We start from the raw sequence: 13088 nt of genomic DNA on the forward strand, positions 1-13088 counted from the left end.
AGCTCCTGAGGCTCCAGGGTGGAAGCTGTGGGAGTGGCTGGGCCTGCGGGCAGCTCCCAGCAGGCGTCACCCTGCACAGGCAGAACCAAGGGGCATCCCCCACCCCAGGCAGGGCCTGTCCTGTGCTCCCCAGTGTGGGTGGGGTGCGGCTCACAGGACCCAGCTGAGCACAGCCAAGGCCTTGGGCTGCTTCCCTGGTGCAGGTCCCTTAGGCAGTGAGAAACCCATGCCACGTGAGGTGGTGTGTCTCTGATGCCAGCACAACTCGCAGGGACCCCAGGAAGGACAAGAGCCCCTCCTGCCAAGAAAGTGCTTTAATGGTTTATAAAGTGTCCAAAATATACTGGCAAAAATAAGCGGATCTGAGCGTTTCTCTTCAAACCTAGGATATGCAGGGCGAGGACATGGCAGGGGCTGGTCAGCCCCAGGGGTGCCTCGAAGCCGGTCGTCCAGGGAGAGCAGCGGCAGGAAGCGCCTCAGGAGATGACCCTCAGGGATGGCTTCTCCTCCTCCAGGGCCTGCAGCCGGTCTTCCATCGCGTCGGACCAGTAAATGTCGTACAGGCTGCACAGAGGCCAGAAGGGAGGCATGGGCCTGTGTCCTCCCCAACCCCCGCCTTCCTCCCTGGGCAGACCTGGCCACACCACCCGCCCAACGCGTCCACATACACCAGCTGCTCCAGGAGGCAGCCCGGCTGCCGGACACTCTCCACCAGCTGCAGGACGCCCGCGTCCCCCAGGCAGTTGTTGCTGAGGTCCAGCTCGCGCAGGCTATGGTTGGCCAACAGGGTCGCGGCAAGGCTGCTGCAGCTGCTGTCACTCATATCACAGTCGCCAAGCCTGGGTGGAGCAGGGTGGGGGTCAGGGTGCGGGGCGTGCCTGGCACCACATGACCGGCCGAGCAGCCTGGGCCTTGGGGGGGTGCGATGGAGGCCCACGCCACGAAGCCCAAGGACCGACGGACACCTGTGCTCGGCAACTCAGGACCCTCAGGTGGGGCCGTCCCCAAGGCTCAGCCTTGGCAGCTTGTCTCACTGTCCCTCTATGGCCCTGGGCAGGTTCCCCACCACAGACAAAGGCCACACAGACAAGTGGGGCACGGCAGCCTGACATCTGAGACCTTCCGCAGGGAGGAGAAAGGACAGGAGGGAGATGCCGTCCACCCAGAGAGCCACACCCACCCCCTTGCCTCTCCTCGGGGTGGGCTTCAGAGGAGAAGCCAGCCAGAGGCCGAGGGGCAGCTGTGGGGAAACGAGGGTATGGAGACCACCAAGAAAGGCACAGAGTGGACAACAGACTTGAGGTTCCAGAGAGTAACGAGGGTACAGGCCAGACAAGAGGGGGAGGAGACAAGACCCGACACCCACTTCCCGGGGTGGAGCCGCCACAGGCCGGACAGCAAGGCCAAGGAGTTGTGCTGGGCCTCTCCAAAGTGGGGGCCAGAGAAGCTGCAGGACCCCCACCCTGTGCGGTGGCTCAGGGGGAACCAGTCTGCAGTGACCAGGACCCAAGGTTCCTCTCCACACCTGGAACACCCACAAGGTCCTGGCAGCCAGGATGGTGTCCCTTGGCAGGGAACTGGAAATCCCCCAGCAGGAGGAAGCCCTCGGGAAACATAGCCATGACTTAGCCTGCAGGGCCCACTGTCCAGGGCTCCGAGGCCTCACTCAGAACCTGGTGCCCAGCCCAGGATGACCAGCCACCCATGGAAAGCCCCTGGCAAGAGGCACACGGGAAATAGCAAACAAAAGACAAAACACTGAGGATGGAAATTCAGTAGACTGGCTGGTAAATGAGAACATCTCCCAAAAATAAAACATCGAAGAGAAAGAAAATTTGGAGAGCACAATTAGAGGGCCAGTCCACAAGACATCAGGACAGGCTCATGGGCACACCAAAGAGAAAGGGAAGAAAAGAGAGAAAAAAATCAGCAAAGGCATATTTTCTTAGAACCAAGTATCCAGCACAGTCAAAGAACAAGACCCACATCAAAGCCAAGCACATGGAACCCCGAACACAATGGACAAAGAAATCTGGAAAAACTGCTGAGAAAAAGCAGATCATGCGCACAAGATCACAGTGGCTCATGCCTGTAATCCCAGCACTTTGGGAGGCTGAGGCAGGCAGATCATTTGAGGTCAGGAGTTCAAGACCAGCCTGCCCAACATGGTGAAACCCCATCTCTACTAAAAATAAAAAAATTAGGCCGGGCATGGTGGCTCACTCCTGTAATCCCAGCTCTTTGGGAGGCCAAGGCAGGTGGATCACGGGTCAGGAGATCGAGACCATCCTGGCTAACATGGTGACACCCTGTCTCTACTAAAAATGCAAAAAATTAGCCGGGCGAGGTGGCGGCGCCTCTAGTCCCAGCTACTCGGGAGGCTGAGACGAGAATGGCGTGAACCCGGGAGGCGGAGCTTGCAGTGAGCCCAGATCGTGCCACTGCACTCCAGCCTGGGCGACAGAGCAAGACTGTCTCAAAAAAAAAAAAAAGCTGGGCACAGTGGCACACGCTATACCCAGCTAAATGATCCAAGGGCAGAGCAGGGGCACAAGGCCTCCAAAAATTACCTTCTGCAGAAACATTTCTCAGGAAGCTGCAAGAAAACGTCCTTCAACAAAGGGAGGAAATCCGGAAAGACATCCTGACCCGGAAAGACATCCTGACCTGGGCAGGGTTCCCGGCGGGAGGAAGGTGGGCGGGGCTTCCAGGAAGATGGACCACAGGGTGGCCAGGGAGGCTAGAGCCGCATAAAGCTCTCAGGTTTCATGAACTATGACCTCTTTCAAAGCTAAAGAGAGAACTCAAAGTGGTGCCACCACCCTGCCTTGCCCAGCACATGAACATGCATGCTCGCTCTCACCCATGTACTCATGCACACGCACACTCGTGCTGACACGTGCTCTCACACACTAATGCTCACTCTCACCCATGTGCTCCCACACATGGACAGTCGTGCTCACACTCATGTTCTCACACACAGACACGCACGCTCACTCTTGCCTGTGTGCTCATTCTTGCTGTGCTCATACACACTCATGCTCACAGACACGTGCTCACTCTTGCCCATGTGCTCCCACATGGACAGTCGTGCTCACACTCATGTTCTCACACACGGACACTCATGCTCACTCTCACCCATGTGCTGACACAATCATGCTTACACGTGCTCACATGGACACTCGTGCTCACTCTTCACCCATGTGCTCAATCATGCTCACATGCTCCCAGACATGTATGCTCACTCTCGCTCGTGCTCGTGCTCACACGTGTTCACACACATGCTCTCACCCATGTGCTCATACACGGACACTCATGCTCACACACACGGAGTCGTGCTCACTCATGTTCTCACACACGGACACTCATGCTCACTCTCACCCATGTGCTCAATCATGCTCACACGTGATCGCATGGACACTTGTGCTCATACTCGCTTGTGCTCACACACTCATGCTCACGTGCTCACTCGTGCTCTCACCCATGTGCTCACTCTCGTGCTCACACACACGGACACGTGGCTCTCGCCCATGTGTTCACACACACGGGCAGTCATGCCCACACGTTCTCACACATGGACACTCGTGCTCACACATACGAACACTTGTGCTCACTCTTGCCCATGTGCTCACACAGTTGTGCTCATACATTCCCACACGGACACTCCTCTGGCTCGTGCTCACACACACGGACACTCATGCTCACATGCTCACACAGACACGTGCTCACTCTCGCTCGTGCTCACACGTACACTCGCTCACTCTCGCCCATGTGCTCAGACACACTCATACACACTAGTGCTCTCACCCATGTGCTCACACACGGACACTCGTGCTCACACGTGCTCACACGGATACTCGTGCTCACCCATGTACTCACACACGGACACTCATGCTCACTCTCGCCCATGTGCTCACACAAACGGACATTTGTGCTCACACTCGGGCTCACTCTCACCCATGTGATTTCACAGACACACATGCTCACACTGTGCTCACACTCACAGACACTGCTCATTCTCGCCCATGTGCTCACACACACGGACACTCGGGCTCACACATGCTCACATTCATGGACACTCGTGCTCACACATGATCACATGGACACTTGTGCTCTCTTGCCCATGTGCTCACAGACACCCATGCTCACACTCATGCTCACACACACGTGCTCACATACGCCTCACCGATGTGCACACTCATGCTCACACACTCGTGCTCACACCCACATGTGCTCACACACGGACACTTGCGCTCACTCTCACCCATGTGCTCGCACACACGGACACTCGTGCTCACACAGACACTTGTGCTCACTCGCCCATGTGCTCACACACGTGCACATGACCTCCCAAATATGTGTACTCGTGTCCCTCTCACACTCACCAGAGCACCCGCAGCACGGAGCCGGGCTGGCCCAAGCCCTTGCAGAGTTCCTGCACGCCCGCGTCCCCCAGCCTGTTGTTGCTTATCTGCAGCTCCAGGAGAAACTTATTCTGGGTCAGCACCGAGCTGAAGTGGGAGCAGCAGGCGGCTGTGAAGCTGCAGGACTTCACCCTGTGGACGGACAGGACTGAGGCCTGGCAGCGGACCAGGCTGGCCCACAATTGCAACTGGCCCTTCTCCTGAAAGCCCCACATGGACCTGAGCAAAAACATCTGAGAGCCTCCTGAGGTGTGGGCACCTGCACCTGGTCCTCAGCCCCAAGCACCGTTACTATCAAACCACAGGCTGCTCCCTGGCCCATGCATTCTGAACGCCAGAGCTGAGCCCAGCACCTCCACTGGAGTCGCTCACTCCTCCCCTGGTCTCCTTGGTGACCCTGGCCCTCTCTTGGGCGACAGGGCCCTGCCCCGACAGCCACACTCACCACAGTGACTCCAGCTGGCAGCCGGGCTCCAGCAGCGTCTCACACAGCAGCCGGGCACCCTCGTCCCCCAGCTCGTTGCCGGCCAGGCTGAGCTCCTTCAGGCTCTCCTTGGTCCTGAGGACACGGCACAGATCCGCGCAGCCCTTGGCGGTGATGCCACACTCCCAGATCCTGCAGGACATGGACCCCCCCAGACTTTCCTCAGCGCCATCTCATGGCCTGAGGTGCGCCCAGCGGGTGGGGGAGGGCTGAGGACGGCCCGTGGTCCCTGACCCTCCAGGAAGGCGGCCTCGGGGAGGTGACTCACCACAGGGTCCTGAGGCTGGAGCTGGGGTGGAGCAGCCCTGGGCACAGCTCTGCAATGCCCACATCACCCAGCTTGTTGCTGCCCAGGGCCAGCTCCCGCAGCGAGGCCTTGGAGGCCACGATGCTGCACAGGTCCCGGCAGTTGTTTGACGTGATACCACAGCTCTCCAGCCTGGGGACGCAGGTCACGCGTGAAGCAGCATGGGACCCCCGGCCCACACCCCGCACCTCCCCAAGGCCCAGGGCCTACTTGAGCGCCTCCAGCTGGCAGGGGGAATCCTTCAGGCCCTGGCACAGCACACGGACGCCGGCCTCATTGATGTCGTTGTTGCTAACCGTGAGCTCCTTGAAGTCCGGCTTGGCCCTGAGCACGGAGGCCAGGGGCTCGCAGCTGGCAGCCGAGAGGTTGCAATACTCAAGCCTGGGGGGTAGCCGAGCTTAGCACCACACAGGAATGTGCACCAGCCAAGGGTGTGATGCCAGGGAGTGCAGGGGGGGTGCTGGTGTCTCATCTCTCCCTCAGCCTTCTCCTGCCTAGGCATCAGGTGGCAGTGCTGAGGGCCCCCCCAGACTCATCCAGAGGCCCAGGCCTCTGTGGACACCGGCATTCCTTCCGGAAACCCCTCACCCCCTCCCCGACCTCAGACCTCGGGGCCCAACCAGGCCCAGGACAAAGAAACCAGCCTCTGGAGGGCAGGGCCGCCTGCACGTGCCAGGCCGTGGTCAACTCACAGTGGCCGGGCCCCCCACACACACTGAAGTGGTGAGTGGAGCCGGACTCACGGCCAGGTCTGTTCCCACTGTCAGGTCCTGGGGCAGCTGTGCCTTGCAAAGGGCAACTGGAGGGGGAGGGAGGGCGACGACAGATCCCCCCAGTCCCAGCATCATGGAGAGGGGAGAGCACCACAAGGACCCTGTGACCTGAGTCCCTCCTCACGGCTCCTGGCAGGCGATGTGCTATATAGGGGGCTGGCTGGGGGACAGGCAGTGGAGAGCATGGGTCCCGGGGCAGGGGACACACTCACTGCAGCTTTTCCAGGCGGCACTGGGGGTCCAGGAGTCCCTCGCAGAGCAGCTGCAGTCCCGCATCCCCCAAGAGGTTGTCGCTGAGGTGCAGCTCCTGCAGCGTGGGCAGGGAGCGTAGCGTGCCGGACAGGACCCCGCAGCCGGCCCCCGTCAGGTAGCAGTTCTGGAGGCTGGAACATACCTGGCCGTCAGCAGGGCTCCCCTGAGCCAAACTGCCACACCCTTCACCTGCCAGAGCCTGGAGCCCGGAGCGGCGCTCTGCAGGCGGTAGGTCTGTACTGCTCCTTCCCTGGACAGGGCTCTGGGGTCTCCAGGCCGAGTGAAGGAGGGCACACGTGTGGCTCGGCTCAGGGAAACCTTGTCTGCAGACACACCCTTCAGCAGGGGTCCTGTGGTGATGCTGGAAGGCCAGGGATGGCGGGTGGGCCCAGACCTTGGGCGCAGGGGCTGGGACAAGGCAGGAGGGGCCCTGTCCCCCCGCCGTGAGGCCACCAGGCCTGTGTGCCTCTGGCTGATGCTGGAAATGCCCGCTGCCACCGCCTGCCCACCCACAGCTGCCCATGAGCCCCTGGCAGCTTTGTCCCCTGCTGCTGGGCTACCAAAACAGGCCACACCAGGCCAGAGGCAGTGCCAGGCCCCACCTCACCTCAGCTTCTGGATCTTGCAGGAGGGGCTCTGCAGGCCCTGGAGCACACAGTGCACGCCGGCATCACCCAGCTCATTGCTGCGCAGGCTGAGTTCTGTCAGTGCAGGGTTGACTCGGAGTGCCGAGCTGATGTCGCCGCACCGTGCCTCTGTGAGGCCACAGTCGTCCAGCCTGCAACCAGACCCCAGGGTCATGCGGGCCACGCTCAGGCTCCTCCACTACCCCACGCGCAGATTACAACCCATCAGCGGGCCCAGAAGACAGCACGGCAAGTCACACAGGACGTTGCAGAAATGAAACAAAAAAGAGGGGAACTGTTCTGTGAAAGTTTTAAGATGCTTGCACGTATGCAGACGTGTGCCTGAGGCTTCACGTGCTCCTCACCTCCAACCCTGAGGCACGAAGCACAAAAGCTCCTGGTCTGTCTCTAGGGAAAAAAATCAAACCTGTCTGAGGTAACACCTACGGGAACTGCCTGGAACAGGACGCAGCAGGTAGTTCAGACACCGGAGCAAATACACAGTGACACCAGCTTCTAACATGACAAATACACATACTCCAGTCCTTCCTGATTAAATGAATAACTGAATAAATACAGCTAGGAAAAAAACCAGGTCTTGCTCACAAAAGAATGACAATTGATCAATGTGGAGGAAAGAAAGAAATTACAAAATTCAGACCGGGCGCGGTGGCTCACACCTGCAATCCCAGCACTTTGGGAGGCCAAGGTGGGCGTCACCTGAGGTCAGGAGTTCGAGACCAGCCTGGCCAACATGGTGAAATCCGTCTCTACTAAAAATACAAAAAGTAGCCGGGCGTGGTGGCAGGTGCCTGTAATCCCAGCTACTCGGGATGCTGAGGCAGGAGGACTGCTTGAGCCCAGGAGGTCGAGGTTTCATGAGCCATGATGGAGCCGTGATGGAACCACTCCAGCTTGGGTGACAGAGTGAGGCCCTGTCTCTAAAAACAAAAAGAATTTAAAGTATCTCTCGAAGGCACTGATCGGTCACAGGAGGAAAGGCAGTGGCGTCACAGTGAAGAGGATTCTTGCCAAAAATGCGGGACTTCAACCATGAGAAACCATCAGACAAGCCCCAAGAGAGGACGTCCTACAGGAGCACGGCCAGACCCTCAGACCACCAGAACCAGAGAGATGAGGGGACAGTCACAGACGTGGAGAGGGCTAAGGAGACGGAGGACTGAGGGCCACGCAATCCTGGACCAGTCAGGAAGAAGAAAAGGGCAGGATGGAAAAGCAGACTCTGCCTGGAGGTGCTGGGCCAGAGCTAGCGTCCGCAGGTACACAGGACCACCCCACCAGGGAGCCCCGTACAGTCCTCATAACCCTCCGCAAACCTGACACTACTTCAAATAACCAGCTAGAAAGAGACAAGATGAGACCCACCCAGGCACTCATGTCCTGCTTGTGAAGCCACTGGGGTTGTGAGGACCTCGAGGGCCAAGGACTCCCAGCCCCCAGCTTGGCAGGGACAGGCAGCGCCCCACGGAGGCTCACGGAGGGGACCCCAGCTGTGTCCTGCCCTCGTGTCTGCAAGGGAGGGAGACGCGCAGAGACACCAGAGCCAGAGACCCACTGGCCAGTGCCGGCCCACACTGCATGAGCCTGGAATGGGCTTTACATTTCTAAATGGTCGACGAGAAGCACAAGAATCACATTTCATGCACGTGGAAGCTGCACAGAATTCATACTTCACGTCCATAAACAAGGCATTCCAGAGCAGTGCACCCTTCAGAGGACGCCGCCACCCGCGAGCCTGCCCCTGCCAGCACCCCAAGGCCACCCCGAGGGCAAGTGTACCTGACCACTTGGCACTGCTGGAGCAGGGGGAGGAGCTCGGCCCACCTAGCGTCACTCAGCTGCTCACACTGGATGTCCAGGCTCATGGTGGAGGTGAAGAGCGGCTGGGTGGGAGGCAGAAGGAAGAGAACGTCTTGGCCAGATCCCCTCACAGTTTCACGGGCCGGAGATTCTGCAAACGAGAAAAGTCCAAACAGGACCCACAGGGCTGATGTTTCAGGAGGAGCCGCAGCCTCTCCCGGAGCAAACACTTCCTCTTCAGCACCTTCCCCACCTTCGTCTCTGGAGCAGCCGTCGGGAGTGGGGCAGGGGGGCAGGGACCAGCACCCACCCCCAGAAAGGCCACCATGGGCAGCAGAGCTTGGGAACACAGATGCCAGCCCACCACCTGGCTGTCGCCACCCAGCCTCTGTGGGCACCTCCTCCTGCCTTATAGAGGGCGGGACAGCAGCAGTCCAGGAAACCCATGCCTCTCATTTGCCTGGGCAAGGACAGGGTAGGGTGGGGTGGTCTGTGAGCCTGGAGGCCCCCGCAGGGGAGCAAGGGAGTCTGTGCACTTGGCCTGTGTCTCACTCTGAGGACAGGAGGACTGGGCGGGCCAGGCAGGCTGCCCACAAAGCCAGAGACCTCTCAGGATGCCAGGATCCTGGACCCGGCCAGTGTCCCAAGCAAGACAGAGCAGGTGGTGCAGTCACTTGGGGTGCCAGCTTCCATGGCCCCCTTCTGGGGCTGGGGACTCTGCACCAGGCCAGGGCACATCCCCTGTCCCACGGCACACCAGCCCAGAGGCCAGACTGCCAGGCAAGCTGGGAGAGTCAGCCTGGGACGGGCACGGCTGCCACATCCTGAAACCTCCCCAGGCACAGGCCCTGAATATGGAAGGAGGTTCCCGAAGCCCTGCGAGCACAGCTCAGGTACCTGCCAGGGGCCTGGGGAAGGGAAGTGGTCAGGCAGAGACAGCCACCCCAAACCTCGGTAGGTGGATACATTCCCTGAGCACCTGCCAAGCACTGGCCTGGGGACTACAGCAGGGCAGGAACCTGGAGAGGAGGCTCGACGGCCAGGAGGCCTCCCTGGAAGCAGCAGCCCTGATGCTACACTGAGGGGAAGGGCGGGCAGGGCTGGGGAGAGGCTCTCATCCAAAAGCCCCAGGGAGCTGGCAGGATCCACTCCAGGAAATGACGCAACCCCAGCTGCCCTTCAGAAAGACGGCCAACAGGACCGCTCGAGAGGCTCCTGGTGCCCCGACACCCCCAGCTGCCTGAGTCTGTGTGCCAGGCACTCCTCTTCCCGGGGCTGGTTCAGAGGCGGCTGGTCCACTCCGGATGAGTGGAGGGAAGAGGCCCCTGGTACCAACCAGGAGGAAAGAGGCAAGGCTGGGCTCGGGTCCACACGCCTGGGAACCAGGCCTGCAAGGACAGTGGTAAAGGGCGGTGACACCCCATGGCCCCACGCGGAGGAACTGAATCCACCCGACCCGAAGCATGTGAGCAAAACCGACCAGGGTGTGGTCACCCAAACTCTGACTCCAGAATCTAGTCATCGGGAGGTGCTGTGGACGGCAGGGGGGGTGGAAGGAGAGCCTCAGGCAGCTGCCCAGGCTGCACATGCTCCGCACATCCAGCCCGACACTCCTGTGTCCTCCATAGCCAGATGAAAGGTGGCCCCAGGGTGTCCTCCTCCTGGGAAAGCTTGGTGGGGGCTCAGGGAGGCCAGCGCTCCTGTGACCATCTGGAACTAGGGCTGTGGGAGTGGCCCCGTCCCCACCCCTCAGGCTTGGCCAGACCCTGCTGTATCCCAGGAAGGCCCTTCTGAACCTCTGTGGGTCACAGATCCCACTGAGAACCCCATGAAAATGCGGGTGTAAATGCCCTTCTCTGTGACTGGAGGAGGCCCTGGCTCCCTACACAGCCAGGGCTAAAGCACACTCAGGAACCCGCCACCACCAGCCAGCAGCCTGCTTTGGTCAAGGCAGGGGTCTGAACAGCGGCCCTAACGGTCCCTTATCCGGAAACCAGACCTTCCCAACCTTAGGGCGGGAGGTCTCCGCAGCGCCCAAGGCCTGAGCCCCCCCGCCCCGGGGAGCCACACGGGAGGGGCCGTTCGGAGGCCAATTCAGGTCCTTCGGTTCCGACGTGATGGGGACGTGGACACGGCGACCTCCGAGGGGCGCAGGGCCACCCTCTAGGGAGACACGGGCCACGCTCAGGCGACGTGCAAACGTTCCCGGTCCCTGGGACCCCCGCCCGCGTCGAGTTCCTCGAACCCGCTAGTTCTGGACACCCTGCCGCATACTAAAGGGCTGGGAGGGAACCTCAGAAAAACACGGAGGGGGTCTCCCCTGCTTCTCTGCCCCCGCCCGCGCCCGCTCACCCGGCGCCGCCGCCGCAGACCCAAGGCCCGAGCCGCTTCGCGCTCCTTCCGCCCAGGCGGGGGCGGGCGGAGCCTCCAGCGTGCCCAGCTCAGTCCCCGGGCCTCATTCCAGTTACTACCCCAGCTTCCCCACTCCCCCCTCGGTTGGGGGTGAAGCCTGACGTCCGCATCCCGTTTCCCACCGTCTGCCCCCAACCAGCCTTTCCACTTAATCTCCCGGAACCGGCGCCTGCACCCGCCTTCCCCCAGACCATCCCTCCAGCTCTGGCAGCCCCTGCCTCCTCCCACAAACAGGCCGGATTCCAAGAATTCCCCAAACACTAAAAGAAAGCAAACCTGAGATACCCAGACTGGAGATGATGGAACAGATTGACGATGATTTGTTGTGGCTGACGCGAAATGGGCGAGGCTGTGAGGAGAGGTTTTGGAGAGCCGCTGGGCCCTCCTGAAAACTTTGGACACACCCTCCGTTTCTATCAGTCAAGAGTTCTGGCCGGGTGCGGTGGCTCAAGCCTGTAATCCCAGCACTTTGGGAGGCCGAGACGGGTGGATCACGAGGTCAGGAGATAGAGACCATCCTGGCTAACACGCTGAAACCCCGTCTCTACTAAAAAATACCAAAAAAAAAAAACTAGCCGGGCGAGGTGGCGGCCGCTTGTAGTCCCAGCTACTCGGGAGGCTGAGGCAGGAGAATGGCATGAACCCAGGAGGCGGAACTTGCAGTGAGCTGAGATCCGGCCAAAACCAATGTATATCTTTTTTTTTTTTTTTTTTTTTTTTTTTGAGATGGAGTCTCGCTCTGTCACCCAGGCTGGAGTGCAGTGGCCGGATCTCAGCTCACTGCAAGCTCTGCCTCCCGGGTTTACGCCATTCTCCTGCCTCAGCCTCCCGAGTAGCTGGGACTACAGGCGCCTGCCACCTCGCCCGGCTAGTTTTTTGTATTTTTTAGTAGAGACGGGGTTTCACCGTGTTAGCCAAGATGGTCTCGATCTCCTGACCTTGTGATCCACCCGTCTCGGCCTCCCAAAGTGCTGGGATTACAGGCTTGAGCCACCGCGCCCGGCCCACCAATGTATATCTTAAATGTATTTCATTGATGCCTCATATCTCTCTAAAACGTATAAAATCAAGCTGCCCCAACCACCTTGGACACATGTTCCCAGGATCTCCACCGGCCGCAGTCACTCATTTTTGGTTCCGAATTAATCCCTTCAAATATTTTACATTTTAACTATTATTATCAACAGTACCTTTTTAAAAATAAGAATGGCCCTGAAAGATGTCAACATCCGAATCTTCAAACCTGTGGTGTTACCTTACGTGGCAAAAGGGACTTTGCAAATATTAGGAATATTGAGATGTGAAGGCTATCCTGGGGTATCTGGGCGGCCGGCATATTATCGTGAGGGTTCTTATGCAGAGACAGCAGGTTTTGAAGATGGAAGAAGATGGCCTCTAGAAGTTGGAAAAGCAGATTCTCCTTGGGAACCTCCAGAAGCAACTACCCTTGCCAACACCTTGATTTTAACCTCCTAAAACTCACTTTGGGCTTCTGAGCTTCAGGCCTATAAAACAACCTATCTATGGCAAATTTGTTATAGCAGGGATGAGACAATAGCTCACTGCAGCCTCCTCCTCCAGGGCTCAAGCCATCCTCCTGCCTCAGCGTCCCAAGTAGCTGGGACTACAGGCGTTCACTACCACAACTGGCTAATTTTTTCCATTTTTTTGTAGAGACGGGGGTCTCACTATGTTGGCCAGGCTGGTCGCAAACTCCCGGGCTCAAGAGATCCGCCCGCCTTGGCCTCCCTAAGTGCTGGGATTACAGGCTGCACCAGCGCATCCAGCCAAATGTAACCTTTTTTTTTTTTCTGAGACGGAGTTTCACTCTTGTCACCCAGGCTGGAGTGCAGTGGCATCATCTCGGCTCACTGCAACCTCCGCCTCCTGAGTTCAAGCGATTCTCCTACCTCAACCTCCCAAGTAGCTGGGATTACAGGCGCCTGCCACCACGCCCGGCTAATTTTGTATTTTTAGTAGAGACGGGGT

At 59.2% G+C, this 13088-nt stretch overlaps 1 protein-coding gene and 1 pseudogene across 1 annotated transcript; both read right to left on the reverse strand.

Moving 5' to 3' along the window:
- Positions 1-299: 299 nt before the first annotated feature.
- Positions 300-8801, reverse strand: RNH1 (ribonuclease/angiogenin inhibitor 1). Its single transcript, XM_050757893.1, has 9 exons — positions 8667-8801; positions 6848-7018; positions 6201-6371; positions 5426-5596; positions 5177-5347; positions 4870-5040; positions 4386-4556; positions 669-839; positions 300-564 (listed from the first exon to the last, which is right to left on the reverse strand). Exons 1-9 carry the CDS (start codon positions 8750-8752, stop codon positions 477-479), a joined length of 1371 nt encoding a protein of 456 aa, XP_050613850.1. The 5' UTR covers positions 8753-8801; the 3' UTR covers positions 300-476.
- A 13-nt stretch (positions 8802-8814) lies between these two features.
- LOC126935866 (uncharacterized) lies at positions 8815-10727 on the reverse strand (annotated as a pseudogene).
- Between the last annotated feature and the right edge of the window lie 2361 nt (positions 10728-13088).

This window comes from Macaca thibetana, chromosome 14 (genome assembly GCF_024542745.1).
Source record: "Macaca thibetana thibetana isolate TM-01 chromosome 14, ASM2454274v1, whole genome shotgun sequence".
Taxonomy (NCBI): Eukaryota; Metazoa; Chordata; class Mammalia; order Primates; family Cercopithecidae; genus Macaca; species Macaca thibetana.